This window comes from Eschrichtius robustus, chromosome 3 (assembly GCF_028021215.1).
Source record: "Eschrichtius robustus isolate mEscRob2 chromosome 3, mEscRob2.pri, whole genome shotgun sequence".
In the NCBI taxonomy this organism is placed as follows: domain Eukaryota; kingdom Metazoa; phylum Chordata; class Mammalia; order Artiodactyla; family Eschrichtiidae; genus Eschrichtius; species Eschrichtius robustus.
In genome coordinates this window covers 17,794,727-17,808,126 of record NC_090826.1, presented here as the reverse complement: position 1 = coordinate 17,808,126, position 13,400 = coordinate 17,794,727, and the positions used below count along the sequence as shown (strand labels likewise).

The 13,400-nt window shown below is 49.4% G+C and overlaps 1 protein-coding gene across 1 annotated transcript; it reads right to left on the bottom strand.

Moving 5' to 3' along the window:
- Positions 1 to 393: 393 nt before the first annotated feature.
- Positions 394 to 3,449, bottom strand: C1QA (complement C1q A chain). Its single transcript, XM_068537772.1, has 3 exons — positions 3,398 to 3,449; positions 2,281 to 2,450; positions 394 to 1,204 (listed from the first exon to the last, which is right to left on the bottom strand). Exons 2-3 carry the CDS (start codon positions 2,441 to 2,443, stop codon positions 630 to 632), a joined length of 738 nt encoding a protein of 245 aa, XP_068393873.1. The 5' UTR covers positions 2,444 to 2,450; positions 3,398 to 3,449; the 3' UTR covers positions 394 to 629.
- Between the last annotated feature and the right edge of the window lie 9,951 nt (positions 3,450 to 13,400).

Below are 13,400 nucleotides of genomic sequence, written 5' to 3'. Positions count from 1 at the left end.
GGGCTTTAAGTTTGTCCCAGCCCCCTAGCCTCAGTTTCATTTTCTGTAAAATAAGGTCATAATACCCACCTCAGAGCTCAACTGTAAAGATTAAACAAAATATAATTAAGGCTAAAACGTATGTAACCCTTACTATGCACGAGGCACTCCTCTGTAATTTTCATATATTAAGTCATTTAATCCTCCCAACAACCCTTTGAGGAAGGTGCCATTAGTATTCCCACTTTACAGATAAGGAAACTGAGATTCACTGAAGTAACATAAAATGCACATAATTGTACAACTAGTAAGTAAATGGTGGCCCAGGATTTGAGCCCAGGTCGATGAGGCTCCCAGGACCTGCTAAATATTTATTGTAAAATATTAAATGCAGGCCTGGCCTGTAAGCACTCAATAATTGTTGTCGTTCTTAAGCCTCCCTCCCAATGACCAGGGTAGCAACTGAACTTCAAGGTCAGCAGACATGGACTCAGGTATTTATTCCAGGAAGAGTTCCAAGAAATGATCTTCCTTCAGGCAGCTAAAGCAACAGCACCCCGACTTTACAGAGTAGTGCATAGACACCAGAAAGGTGGAGTGAGTGGGCCAGGGTCACAGAGCAGGAAGCGGAGGCCATGGTGGGGAGGGGCTCAGGTGGATGGGAAGATGAGGAAGCCGCTAAAGATGCTGTCGGCCTCTGAACCCTGGTAAATGCGGCCCTTATTGGGGTCTTTTTCAATCCAGACCTGGTCTCCCTGCTGGAGCTGGAACACCGTACCACCGGACACCACCTGGAAGATTCCTTTGCTGTTGGTGTCACAGAAGCCCAAGGAATGCTGGACTTGGCCCCTGCCAAAGGACACGATGGACAGGCAGATGTCCCACTTGGACACCACCTGGAAGGTGAAGTAGTAGTAACCCGGCACAGTGCAGATGAACCGGCCCGAGTGGCTCTGGTATGGGCTGTCCTGGTTGGTGATGACCGTGTCAAAGATGACCACGTTGCCGCCCATCGGAGGGTTCCGTCTCACGGCCGAGAAGGCCGGCTGCAGCTGGTCCTGGACGTTTCCTGGGTTGCCCTTGATGCCCTTCAACCCTGGGAGGCCAGGGGGCCCCAGGGGGCCGCTGGGCCCTGGGTAGCCCATTCTGCCAGGTTTTCCAGGGGGCCCAGGCTCTCCCTGGTCTCCTTTAAGGCCACGGACGCCTGTCCGGATACCAGGGGCCCCTGTGGGGAGAAAGGCCAGATTGGGAGTGAGAGTCCCAATTGGTCTAGTGTCCTCCAGACCTCAGGGAGGTGGCTGGGACCCCGGACGGCTGTGGGATAGAGGATAGGGGGAGTGTCTGGGCCTTCAAGACATTGATTCTGACTGGCTGTGTGTGACCTTGGGCACGTGTCTCAACCTCTCTGAGCCTCAGCTTCTTTATCTGTAAAATGGAGAGAAATGTGAGCAGGCACTTGGGAGTGTCAGGTTCTGGGAAAAGCAGTCCACTGGCTTCATGGTACTCCTGCCCACAGCCTTGCACTCCACACTCCCCCCAGGGCACTGACCTTGACTTCTTCAGGTTCAGGGACTACATGTAGGATGCCTGTGTGCAGATGGTTTGCAAATGCCCATGCAGATCTTTCTGGTCTGCTATGGACTGGGAGGCTCAGGGCGATTACATGAGACTTTCCTTTCCTGCTCTGGTCGTGCCCTCCTCCCTTTCCCTTCACCCTTAGCCTTTTTTTCTAGAACATGAGAGTTTCTGAAGCCTGAAGGGGCAGGGAAGGGGGAAGCAGGGACAGAGTTGTGGGGAAGCTGGAAGCAAAAAAGATAGTTGCCATGAATTGATCCCTCTCGATGTGCTAGGTGGGGTTATTTCTCCATTTTACAGATGAGGAAACTGAGTCTCAGAGAGGATCAGTAAGTCGCTCAAGGTCACACAGCAAGACAAGGGCTCCTGAGTCTAAAGCCAAGGGCATTAATCTTTCTGGTAACTGAACAAAGGCCAAGGACTGAACACAGCTTTGGGACCTTTCATATTCATTGCTTGCAGTGACCCACTGTCCAGAGGAGGAAGGTGAGGCCAAAGAAAGAGGACCCGGGCAGTAAAGGGGATACAGAGAGGCCACTGGGGCCTGTGGACATGGCCTTGGAAGAAGGATAGGCCCCCCTCAGCCCCTGGGACCAAGTGCAGACTGGAGAGGCTTCATGTGTGGGCCCAGGTGGACTCCTGTTTCTCAGTGCCGTCCCAAGCCTCCACCCTGGTGGCCAGGCGAAGCCCAGGGATGAGGGGCTGGGGTCCAGAGGGAGGGCTTACCCTGCTCCCCTCGCTCCCCCTTGAGGCCTGGCCGTCCGGGTCGGCCGGGTATTCCTGCGGCCCCGTCCCTCCCATCCTGTGCTCGGCAAACGTCCTGGGTCACCGAAGAGGCCAGGGATATGGCCAGCACACTGATCACCAGCCAGCCCCAGGGGGCTTCCATGGTGTCACTGTGGAGACACGGGCAGGGCCTGGGCAGGCTGGACATCACACACTCACGCACACCCAACACCCACACTTGAACCCCCCAACCCCGCCCAATTCTGTCTATCTATATATATCATCTCCCCGACCATTGCACACACACCTCCTCGAGGGCCTTCAATGTCCACCCTCCATCCAGCTCCAGGGACCCCAAACGCACACACAGAACCACAAACTCACACAGATACACACATGCAACTGAACATACCCATATAGTTACACACTCAGACACACGAACACAGCTTTTTGCTCACGCACCTACACGACACAATAAGCAAAGTCAAAAGTCCACCACACACTCCTGGACACACAAACTGACACCCAAACTGACATGCCCCCCTCCCCGCACTCACCTGGACACACACAGTCATACACTCCTACAGATGACTGAACAAATATTTATTGAGTGCCTGCTCCCCGTTTAATTTACACCCTCTCACCCAGATGGCAGAGCTGCGCATAGATACCTGAATTCACAAACACCTGACACACACATCTGCTCCCTCCTCCACACACTCGGCCCCTTTCAGCACCCACTGGAGGACAGAGGGCTGACTGCCACCCACTATCCCTTCGTGGGACCCCTCTGCTGGGCTCTGACACCCACAGCCTTTACCCAGCTTCTTCTGTTTTGGGGGCGGGCGGGCAGGACCCAGGAACTTTGGTTACAGCTGATGGGTCTGTCACTACCTCCCCCCTCCCCCAAGCCCCTGGAGTTAAGGTCCCCCCACTCACTCATTCTGGGTCCTAGATCAGGGTCGTTTCCCCCCACCCCCCCACCCCCGAAACACTGTCCTGGTACAGAACCAGCCAGCAGAGCTCTCCCTCCCTCCCTGCCCGGTCCAGCCTCCTGGGCCACCCCTCCTGGTTCCCTGAACTTTACAGCTCCCTCCCTGTCAAGCGCTGGCCTCACCTGCGTCTGGTCGTCCACGCACTGGATACTCCCGTCCCTTCACCCAGGGACCCCTGTGGGACAGCCAGCAGGGCGGTGCTGGCCTGTGGCCAACTTTCACATCCCTTCCCACTTCCCTTTCTCCTTCCCTGGAACTGCCCCCAGTGTTGCCCTAGGGTCACAGGCCTGCAAGGGACATTTTGAGCAGACCTCAGCAAGACTGGGACATGGGACATCCTACCCCAGCCACAGATGGTGTGGGGACAGGGACAGCAAGCCGGGAGTCTGCCGGGGGGGCCGTGGTGGGGATACTGGGCAGGGCTGTGAGACCCATAGAGGCCTAGAACATCAGGGCAGAAGGAACCTTTACAAAATCAGTAACTTGTAAGACTTTTTCATGATTATGAAAGCAGCATGTATTCATTGCCAAAGCTTGGAAATACAGAAATACAGAAGAAAGAAGAACAGTGCAGTAGTAATGGGAAGCTCAGTAATCAACTTCCTAGACCTGCCACTTCCTAGCTGCATGTCCTTGGAAAGATACTTGACCTCCTGGGGTCTCAGTTTGTTTGTTCGTAAATTGGAAACAACAGATTCTACCTTGTCGAATATTATAAAGTTTTAATGACATAATACATATACAAAACAGTGGACACATGGTGACCACTTAATAATTAGCTTTTATCAACATTTAAAAATCAGCGACAAAAGCCCATCTAGAGAATTGCTGTTAACATTTGGATGGATCATCTAGCCTTACTCACTCTCACTGACGGGGTGCTCACTACCTGTCAGCACAGCTCACTTTGTCATTGACAGCCTGGACCCGGAGAATGTTTTTCTTTAGATTGAGTGATTCTGTCTCCTCCAGACTGGAGACCAATGTGTTCAGGCCTGGGCTGACCATGTCTTTCTGTTTCTTCCCATGACCATGTTTTTTGTCGTTGTTGATGTTTTGTTTTGCTTTCCAGAGGGAGGAGGAGAGGAAGAGGAGGAGGAGAAGAGGGAGGGCTATTGTACCTGGGCAGGTGAAGACAGTCTAGGGCCAGGGTTTTCAAGCCTTTGGGACTCCTTTTTCATTTGCAATCTTGTGTGACATACAATATATATACAACAAATCTAGACGGGGATGCTCTGGTTTAAGGGTGGGGACCCAGAGCTCCTCCTGCCAGACCCTCTACTGCTCCCCAGGATTCAGGGGCTTAGGGGAACTAGAATTTCTCTATGACCTTGGGCAAGCCACATCACTTTTCCAGACCTCAGTTTCTTTATCTGTAAAATGGGGATGATACAGTCCCCTCGGTGAGCTGCCAAGAGATTATATGAATATATGAGGAAGTTTACACTGTCAAACACCACATTAAAATAAGTCATCATTATGAATAATATCTGTGTGACCTTGGGCAAGTTACCTAACCTCTCTGAGCCTCACTTTCTCAAGATGAGAGAGTGGTGGGAAGCAGAGAACGGCAGAGGTGGCATGAGGGAAAAACAAATACTGTGAAAGGCTTCTCAAAATGTAGTTTTCAAAATATTAAATACACAATTCATATAGAAATACATAGTGAGCTCATGTGAATTTTCTTTGTAGCTTATAAATGAAGGAACAAAGCTAGTGCAATGAAGGATATGAGAAAAAAATTTATATATACCTATATATGGTAAAAAAGATTCAGTAAAAACAAAAACAACAATAACCAAAAAACCAAGAATTCTGGAATATTCATAAGGTTGCTAAGTTACATACAAAACTGGTTAATGTTCTATAGGGCAATAAAATCCTAACGTTGGGGCTATCTTCTGTATTAGAAAGAAATCATTTGCATCTCTACCAGACAAAAATAATTGGCAACTTATCAGTTTTGTACCAGCTAACAGCTATCTTTATAGAGCCTGGGCCCTAATCAATAGTAAGTAATAAGTCAAGCAAAGTGACATTCCCCTGGAGTGTCAGATGATCCTTAGGAAGGCTTGTTAGACACTACTCGAATTTGACTTTGAAAGGACACCAGTTATCTATTTGCCTTATTTCCAAGTGTTGGATGATTTCACTTATCAGGCTGTTACAAGAGTATAAACACTTCCCAAGAAATAAAAGACATCGATAGTAATAAACATATCATTAATGTGAAAAGTAATGGGTTGGCAATAGCCCTGTGAATGTCACAGCTGGGACACCTTCAATCAGAGGGGATGGCTTTCTCTTCCTTTTCTCCAGAGCTCAGGCTCTTGGAGGGGAGGCAGGAGATATAGGGATGAGAGGAAACCCCTTGTCATGCTTGTGAGGTCAGGATCCAGGGGCCCCATCCCACAGTATAGCCAAGGGTCTAAGGAATAACCAGAAAAATAATTTCTAAATTACTCAAATTCCTTATGGTGGAGTCACATCTCACTCAAGGGCTGGGGTCCAAAATCAGCCTATAAGGCAATAATTGTAAATGGTCAGTATTACCCTTGGAAGAAATTCTTAGGAAAGCGCCATGTTGGAGACTGTATTACCATTTCCGGATACTTCTATGCTGTCACTTTTAGCTTTGACATCAGAACAATTTCTTGTTCTTCAATTGCATATCAGTTGGCTAATATATACCTCCTATTTCAAAAAAAAAAGAAAGAAATTCAATATTTAAGGTTTAGAGTTGTACTCAGTGGTGAGGCATTTAGACCACGAGAGGCTCTGGATTTGAGGCAGACGTGGGGACCGCAGGAAAACGGTCCAGAATAGGCTCCTTGAGGGTCTGGAGTGATGGGCAGCGTCCCTTACCTTATTTTCATTGGTATCATTAGCTCTTTCTCACTCTGAATTTTACTAGGCAAAATACAGATAGTCAAATGTGCATATAATGTAACTCTGAAGTTCTTGTATTCCTTTCTTTTAATCAAAAAACATTGAGGTATAATTTACATACGGTAAAATGCACAAATCTTAAGTGCCCTGTTCAATGGCTTCTCATGTAAATGAAGATATCCTTTACCACCACCCAGATCAAAATACTGAACATTTCCATCACCCCAGCAAGTTTTCTCGTGCCCCTTGTAGTACAATCAGCCCTCAGTGTCCGAGGGTTCTGCATCCACAGATTCCACCAACCGCGGATCAAAAATATTTGAAAAAAATTCCAGAGTTCCCAAAAAGCAAAACTTGAATTTGCCTTGCGCTGGCAACTATTTACATAGTATTTACAACTATCTACATAGCATTTACATTGTATTAGGTATTATAAGTAATCTAGAAAGGATTTATGGTATAGGGGAGGATGTGGGTAGGTTATATGCAAATACTTCTCCATTTTATAGAAGGGACTTGAACATCCTTGGATTTGGGTCTCCGAGGGGATACAGGGGTGTCCTGGAACCAATCCCCTGCAGATACTGAGGGACAACTGTACTCCCCCCTCCCCGCAATGTGACCAGCGTTTCGACTTCTCTCACCATGGGTTATTTCTGCCTGTTCTTGAACTTCACGTAAATAGAATTGTTCAGTGTGTGTCTTTTGTGTCTGGCTTCTTTCATTTCACATGCTTGTGAGATTCAGCTGTCTTATTGCTCGTGTCGGTTCGGTTTTATTGCTGAGTAGTACTCCATTGCGTGCATGCGGTGCACTTCGTGTAGCCCTTCTCCTGTTCGTGGATATTTTCGATAATGATGAAGAGAGCTGCTGAGAACATTCGCGTACAACCCTCCTCCTTGTGCCACCCTGTGAACGGATGTGCTCAAATCCCTGTTGTACTGTTTGAACACCAAGAAGGGGACATGGAGTTGACGTGGATACTCCTTCCTCTCCCATCCACTGCCCCCCACCTCCCTCTTCCACTCCCTCTCCCTCAAAAACACAAACCTCCTGGACCCTCTACCCGATCCGCTTGTTCTCCTTTTCCCGGCTCTTTATTATGGAGATTGTCTTAATCTTGGCTTTCTTGTGAAATCCTTCCCCTCCTCTGGGGCCTTCTGAATCTCTCCTTCCATTCACCTTCCCTCCACCCAAAAGATCAGGGTTTTTTTTGGGGGGGGGATGTTTGGGAATTGGGGAGGGAGCTGTCAGAAACTGCTACACGTTTTCAGTGCATGTTCTTTATTCTTTGCCTCTCTCAGCAGATAAAAGAGCTTTGGGGGATTGTTTTATGAAAAACGGAGGGCACTGTAGAACAAGAAATGATTTATTGTGGAGACGGAGGCAGCGTGGGTTCAAATCCAGCATCTGCCTCCCTTTTGCTCTTGCACGAGAGAACTCCTGTGTCTGGGGAATGGCAGTGACCCCTTGGACTGGGACAAGGTTTCTGATCAGTGTGGCTTGAACCTGGCATGTGGCAGGAGGCACTTAGCAAAATTCCCACCTGCTGCTCAGGGGGGCATGCACGGAGACCAGTTGAGAAGTTTGCGGGGAAAAATGTAAAAAGAAGACCAAACACAGCACAAATGATTTTGCGGGGAGAGTAAGAAAAATACGAAGAAGACAAGCTCCCCTAACAGCTGGCCACAGCTGGAGACCAGCATCCTGGCTGCCCAGGAGGAAGCAGCCAAGACTGCAAGGGGCCAGGTGGAGCCGCTCTGGGAGAAATTCCCAACGTGTAGATCACAGATCGCAGGTCGAGCTGGAAAGGTGCTAATGGAAGCCACCAGGCATGCAGGCAGATGAGATGTAAAAAGATTAAGAGGATTAGGAGAGAGTTTGGAAAACAAACAGTGCAGGCTGTGAGAGCCAGCAAGGAGGACAGTCCTCTGCCTGGTGGGGGATGGGCCCCGGGTCCTGAGGGCTGCCTGGACTCCACAGCCAGGAAACGCGGCACCCAGAAGGCCTGGATAATGCGAGCTTCAGAGGAGCTCACATAGATGCAAGGGGAGTAGCCAGGGGAAAGCCCCACCCTACCCCCACCTTTAAATCCCCCCCGCCACCCTTCTTCCCCCTATCCTCCTCCACCACCGCCCCCAACTTGCCACGCAGAAATGACCTCCCTCATTTGCCCGTCGCTTGGCCTGCAATTCCACTTTTACTCATTCTTTCCATGGGGTAAGCTTTGCCTTCTCTGGGATGTTTTACAATTAAAGTTGTGTCTTAGTGCATTTGCAAGACGTTAATGGGCTCTACTTAGTGAGCCCTACTGCTAGGCTTAGTACTAGTGCTTAATACACTATCTAAAAATTTCATCATCACAACCCCAGGGAGGTAGTACTATGACAAGCCATTTTTACAGATGAGGATCAGAGAGGGTAAACAATCCCCACAGGTCACACAGCCAGTAAGTGGTAGTGTTATTTCCACCACAGCAGGTACCTTTCTGAAGATGTTCACTGGCATCCTGCAGATCGGGGGTCTAAAATAGGAACTCTGAAAGGGAGAGAGGAATGGAGGAGATAAAAGTATTGGGTATGGGGACTCTGAAGGCAAGATTTGCCAGCTTCACAAATTTACCTCCCCTGTGCCAAGCGTTTTACATATATCATCTCACTTAATTTACACAGTATCCTTACAGGGTAGTATTTTGGTTCATTTTTAAAGATGAAGAAACTAAGGCTCAGAGAGGTAAAGTGACTTGCTCATGGGTCTAGAGCCGCCAGATTTAACAAATAAAAATACAGGATGCCCAGTACAATTTGAATTTTAGATAAACAACACTATGCATAGGATATACTAAAAAAATTATTCATCCTGTATTTTATCTGGCAGCCTACAGAGGTCACACAGCCTGTGGGTGACTATTCTCCCCACTCTTCCTGGCTCACTGGGAAGCCTATCTTGGTAGGAAGATGTGGGCTGAAGGGGATGCTTGTCTCTGCCTCCCAGGGGAAAGGGGAATAGGTGCCTTCATCTCCGTCTGGGGGCCAAGATCACTGCTCTTGTGGGCGAGCCAAGAACCCCAGCCAGGTTCTCCCACTGTGACCCCCCCCCCCATATCATTGCCAACTCTCTCCCTGCCCCAGACTTTCATCAGGAGAGGCCACTATGAGCGGAGGCAGGGGACTTGGGTTCTACTCCCAGCTCTGTAAAAAAGAGCTCTACTCCCCATCTGTAAAAAAGAGGGAGGAGTTGAACCAAAGCAGTAGTTCCCTGGGTCAGAGTCACCTGGGGGAGCTGGTTAAGTATACCATTGCCTGAGCTGCATCCCTACGTGTACTGCATTAGAATCTGTGAGGTGGGGCTTCTGCCGTTTTCATAGGTGCCCTGAGTGAGCTGAGGCAGGCAGCCCAGCATCTTTCTGGAGCTCTGACAGCACCTGAGGGCCTCTCCAATCTTGACAGGTGGGCTGGGCCTGCCTTTTTCATCGGACAAGTGGGGAGCAGGTGCTGAAGTGTCTAGAAATGCCTTGATGAAGTAGGAGAAGCGGGGGAAAGCCCAGGTTTGTTGGGTTGGGTGGGGGTGGGAGGGAGGGAAGGTCACTAAATCTCCCTGGGGCTGAGACCATTTCCATCCTGGGAATTCAGAAATATTTCTTACATCTGAGTAGAGATTTATGTTTTCCACAGCCCCTGCGTGCCTCACGTGATTCCCCGCCAGGGGACTGGTGAGACTACTGTTGTCAGCCCCGGTGAACTGATGGGAAGACTAAGGCTCAGAGAGGGCAATCAGTTTCCCGTGTTACACAGCAGAGCTGGTCCAGTCTCCTGTCTCTGGGGCCGGGACTCCGCCACCAGCCCCACCCTAAGGCGGTCCTGGAAGATGTCTGGGACAGACAATGCCCTACTCCCGAGGCGCTGCTTTCTTCAGTGTGACGTTCTGAGCCGCCGCCTCTGTCCTGCCAGCCACTCACAGCGGGCAATTGTCCTACACTTCGCTACCTCAGGTCCAATCTCCCTTCTCCTTTCCCTGAACGGGGGCAAGCCCAGGGGCAGAGCCGGGATTTGGGCGCAGGTCTGCCGTGATCAGCTCCTACTCATTTTTCCACCCACGGGGCGGCTTCGGAATTTGGGCTAATGACAGATGCTTCAGCCTGTTTCCTCCCCCTCTTCCCAGCCCTCTGCTGATTACAAATAAACACCAGTCTACACGGGAGAGTAATTAACTCTCCAACGTGGGGAGAACTAATCAGCCTGGAGTTTGTTGCAGGTGGGAAAAATGAAGGCTTTTCCTAAGTATATGCAAATGACACCCCTAGTATGCAAACCAACCTCTCGGGCTCCCAGGAAAGGCTGTCAGAGCTGCCGGCGGCGCCGGCTGCTGAGAAGGGAGAGGCTCTGAGAAACGGTGACCCCAGCTGCAGGGGTCCTGGGCCGTCACGTTTAGGGAGGTTGGAGGGGTCAGCCTAGGAGTAGGGGGCTCACCTTCGGGGCTCCCCAGCACACCTGCTGTCCTTGTGTCTGGAGCTCTGCGGGAAGGCAGAGGGAGAAATAGGCTCAGGGCTCAGAGAGGACTGGCTTTGAATCACACCACTGGTCCTTGCTTATGTGACCCTGGGCAAGTCACTTCCACCTTCCTGAGCCTCAGTTTTCTCATTGAAAGATGGGGATACAAAGACACGCTTTTCAGGCTTGTACTGAGAGTTGGACAGCACACAAAGTGTCTAACATGGCCTGGCATTTCAGTGTTCAGTAAATGGGAACTCTTACCAGAAAGCATCAAAATATGCCCATAGCATCCCTGTGGGCCAAAGACTCCTGAGTCAAGGCTCCGCGCCCTTGGGGGGCTCATCCTCTCCCAGTCTGCCTTTCAGGGCTGCAGTCAGTCTTGTGACATGTGACTTGAAAGGCTTCAGGAATGGCCCTTCTATTACCAGGTACGTTATTTCTCCTGCCTGGCCTGAAATTCTGGGCCAGGACTAGGGTAAGGAGGCGATCGCTCAGGACTCTGTGAATGCCAAACTGATTCCGAGAGTGAACCCCTCCTTAAAATGTGTGCCCTGGGCACCTCGCTCACCTCATGCTGGTCCAGGCTCTGCTGACACCCCACATCTGTCAAATCATCTCTCAGAGTTAAGCATTGTCCTTTAAAGTGCAGAGATGGGAGAGGGGAGCAGGGAGAGGGGCACGAGGAAATTTTTTGGGTGATGGAAATATTTTATATCTATGCTGGGGTATCAGGTACACGGGTGTACACATTTGTCAAAACTTACCAAATGGTACATTTATGTGTATTTCACTGTATATATATTTTACTTCCATAAAACATAATTTTAAAATAAATAAAATGTAAGTGTCTTCTGGGAGACATCACACATTAATGTACCATGATGATGATGACCAAGGTGGTCATCCAGCCTCTGCTTGTATACCTCCTGTGACAGGGAGCTCACTACCAATGGAGCCAGGACATCACTTGTTTGGCAGTGGAACTAGGATTTGAAGCCAGATCTGACTCCAGAGTCCAAAGCCTTGGCCTCTACTCTACTGACTGTCCCAGGATTGTCTGTGCTCAGGAATCATCATGAGGGGTTAAGTGAGGTGTGATATGTGAAATGTTTGTCACATATTGTGAGATATTAAGAGCTTCTGCACATCTGGAGACACAGGGGAATTGCACTTCCCCACCTCATCCTAGCAGTTAGGCAGGGTCTGGGACCAGTTCTGTGCAATGACATGTGAGCATAAGTGACATTGCTGGTGCAAATCCTCTAACACGCTCTTGTTCTGCTGCTGCTGTTGTGGAGTCCTCATGTTGCGATGGTTAGAGCCACAGAATCCAGGTGGCCTGGCTCGCTGTCTGCATGGAGGACCACTGCCCTGCAGAGTCATCTGGGCCACAACAGGCTTTGCAGGAGCGATGGGTAAATCTTGGTGGTGTCAAACCACTGAGGTGTGGGTTGTTTCTACAGCATAACTTCCTTCTCCTGACCCATACAGCACAGGATGGGCCTGACACAGAATGATAATGACGTTGATATTGTTGCTGGCCTCATAGTCTGAACCACCCTCCTCCTCCTCTTCATTTTCAGGCTGTCGTTGTCATTGACAACACCCTCAAAGAACCCTTCAGGCTACACCCTCCCCAGCTGATCCCCGTTGAACTCCAGGGTCCTGTCCTCAGCCTGAGCTCTCCAGCACTGCCCAGACTTTCATCAGTTCTGTGTTGTCTAGGCTGGGCTCCCAGGATTCTAATATGAAAAATACCCAGATTCACCTCTGGAGAGCTTAAATTCTGTGGCAGGGAGGCAGATACAGAAATAACTCCCAAAGTGGAAGGCTTATCGGGTGCCAGACAGTGTAGAAACCCGAGGTGGGAGCTCCCAGTGGGTAAGACAAGAGTTACCCCAGTGCAGGAATCTTGGGAGACTTCTTGGAGGAGGAGGAAGAAGGTGGCCACAGCAACTCCCCTCTGGGTACTCATAGGCTCTCATCATGACTCAAGTCTGAGTCCCAGTTCCTTTACTTCCCACTGTGTAATGCAGAGCAGGCATCTTCCCTCCTAAAGCCTTGGTTGTCTCATCTGTAAAATGGGGACTATAAAAATACATCTTTATAGAGCTGTTCTGAGAATTGAACAAGTTAATATGTGTAAAGCGCTTTACTCAGTGCCTGGCATGTGGTAATTGCTCAATGAAGAGCTGTTTTTATGACCACATTTGACCTTTGCAACAACCCTGCAAGAGAACAGAAATAGCTAGTATTGTCTCTGTTTCGCAGACGAGAAAAAGGAAGCTCAGAAAGGGCAAGTGACTTGCCTAAAAACACACAGCTAAGAAGCGGCTGAGCGTGGACTGCAAGCTGTGCCTGCCTTTCACCAGAGCCTGTTTGGTGTTAGGATTTGTGTCCTCATTGCTTCCTCTGCCTTGACCACATCTCCCACTCTTTCCATGCCTGACCCTTGAGATTCCACTCTTTTTTTTTTTAATTGGGTCAAAGTATACATAACAAAAATTTTTACCATTGTAACCATTTTAAAGTGTGCAGTTCAGTGGCATTAAATACATTTACATTGTTGTGCAGCCGTCACCACCATCCATCTCCAGAACTCTTTTCATCTTCCCAAACTGAAACTCTGTACACATTAAACAGCGACTCTCCGTTCCCCCTCCCTCCAGCCCTTGGCAATCACATTCTTTTTTCTGTCTCTGTGAAGCTGACTGCTCTGTGTACCTCACATGAGTGGCATCAG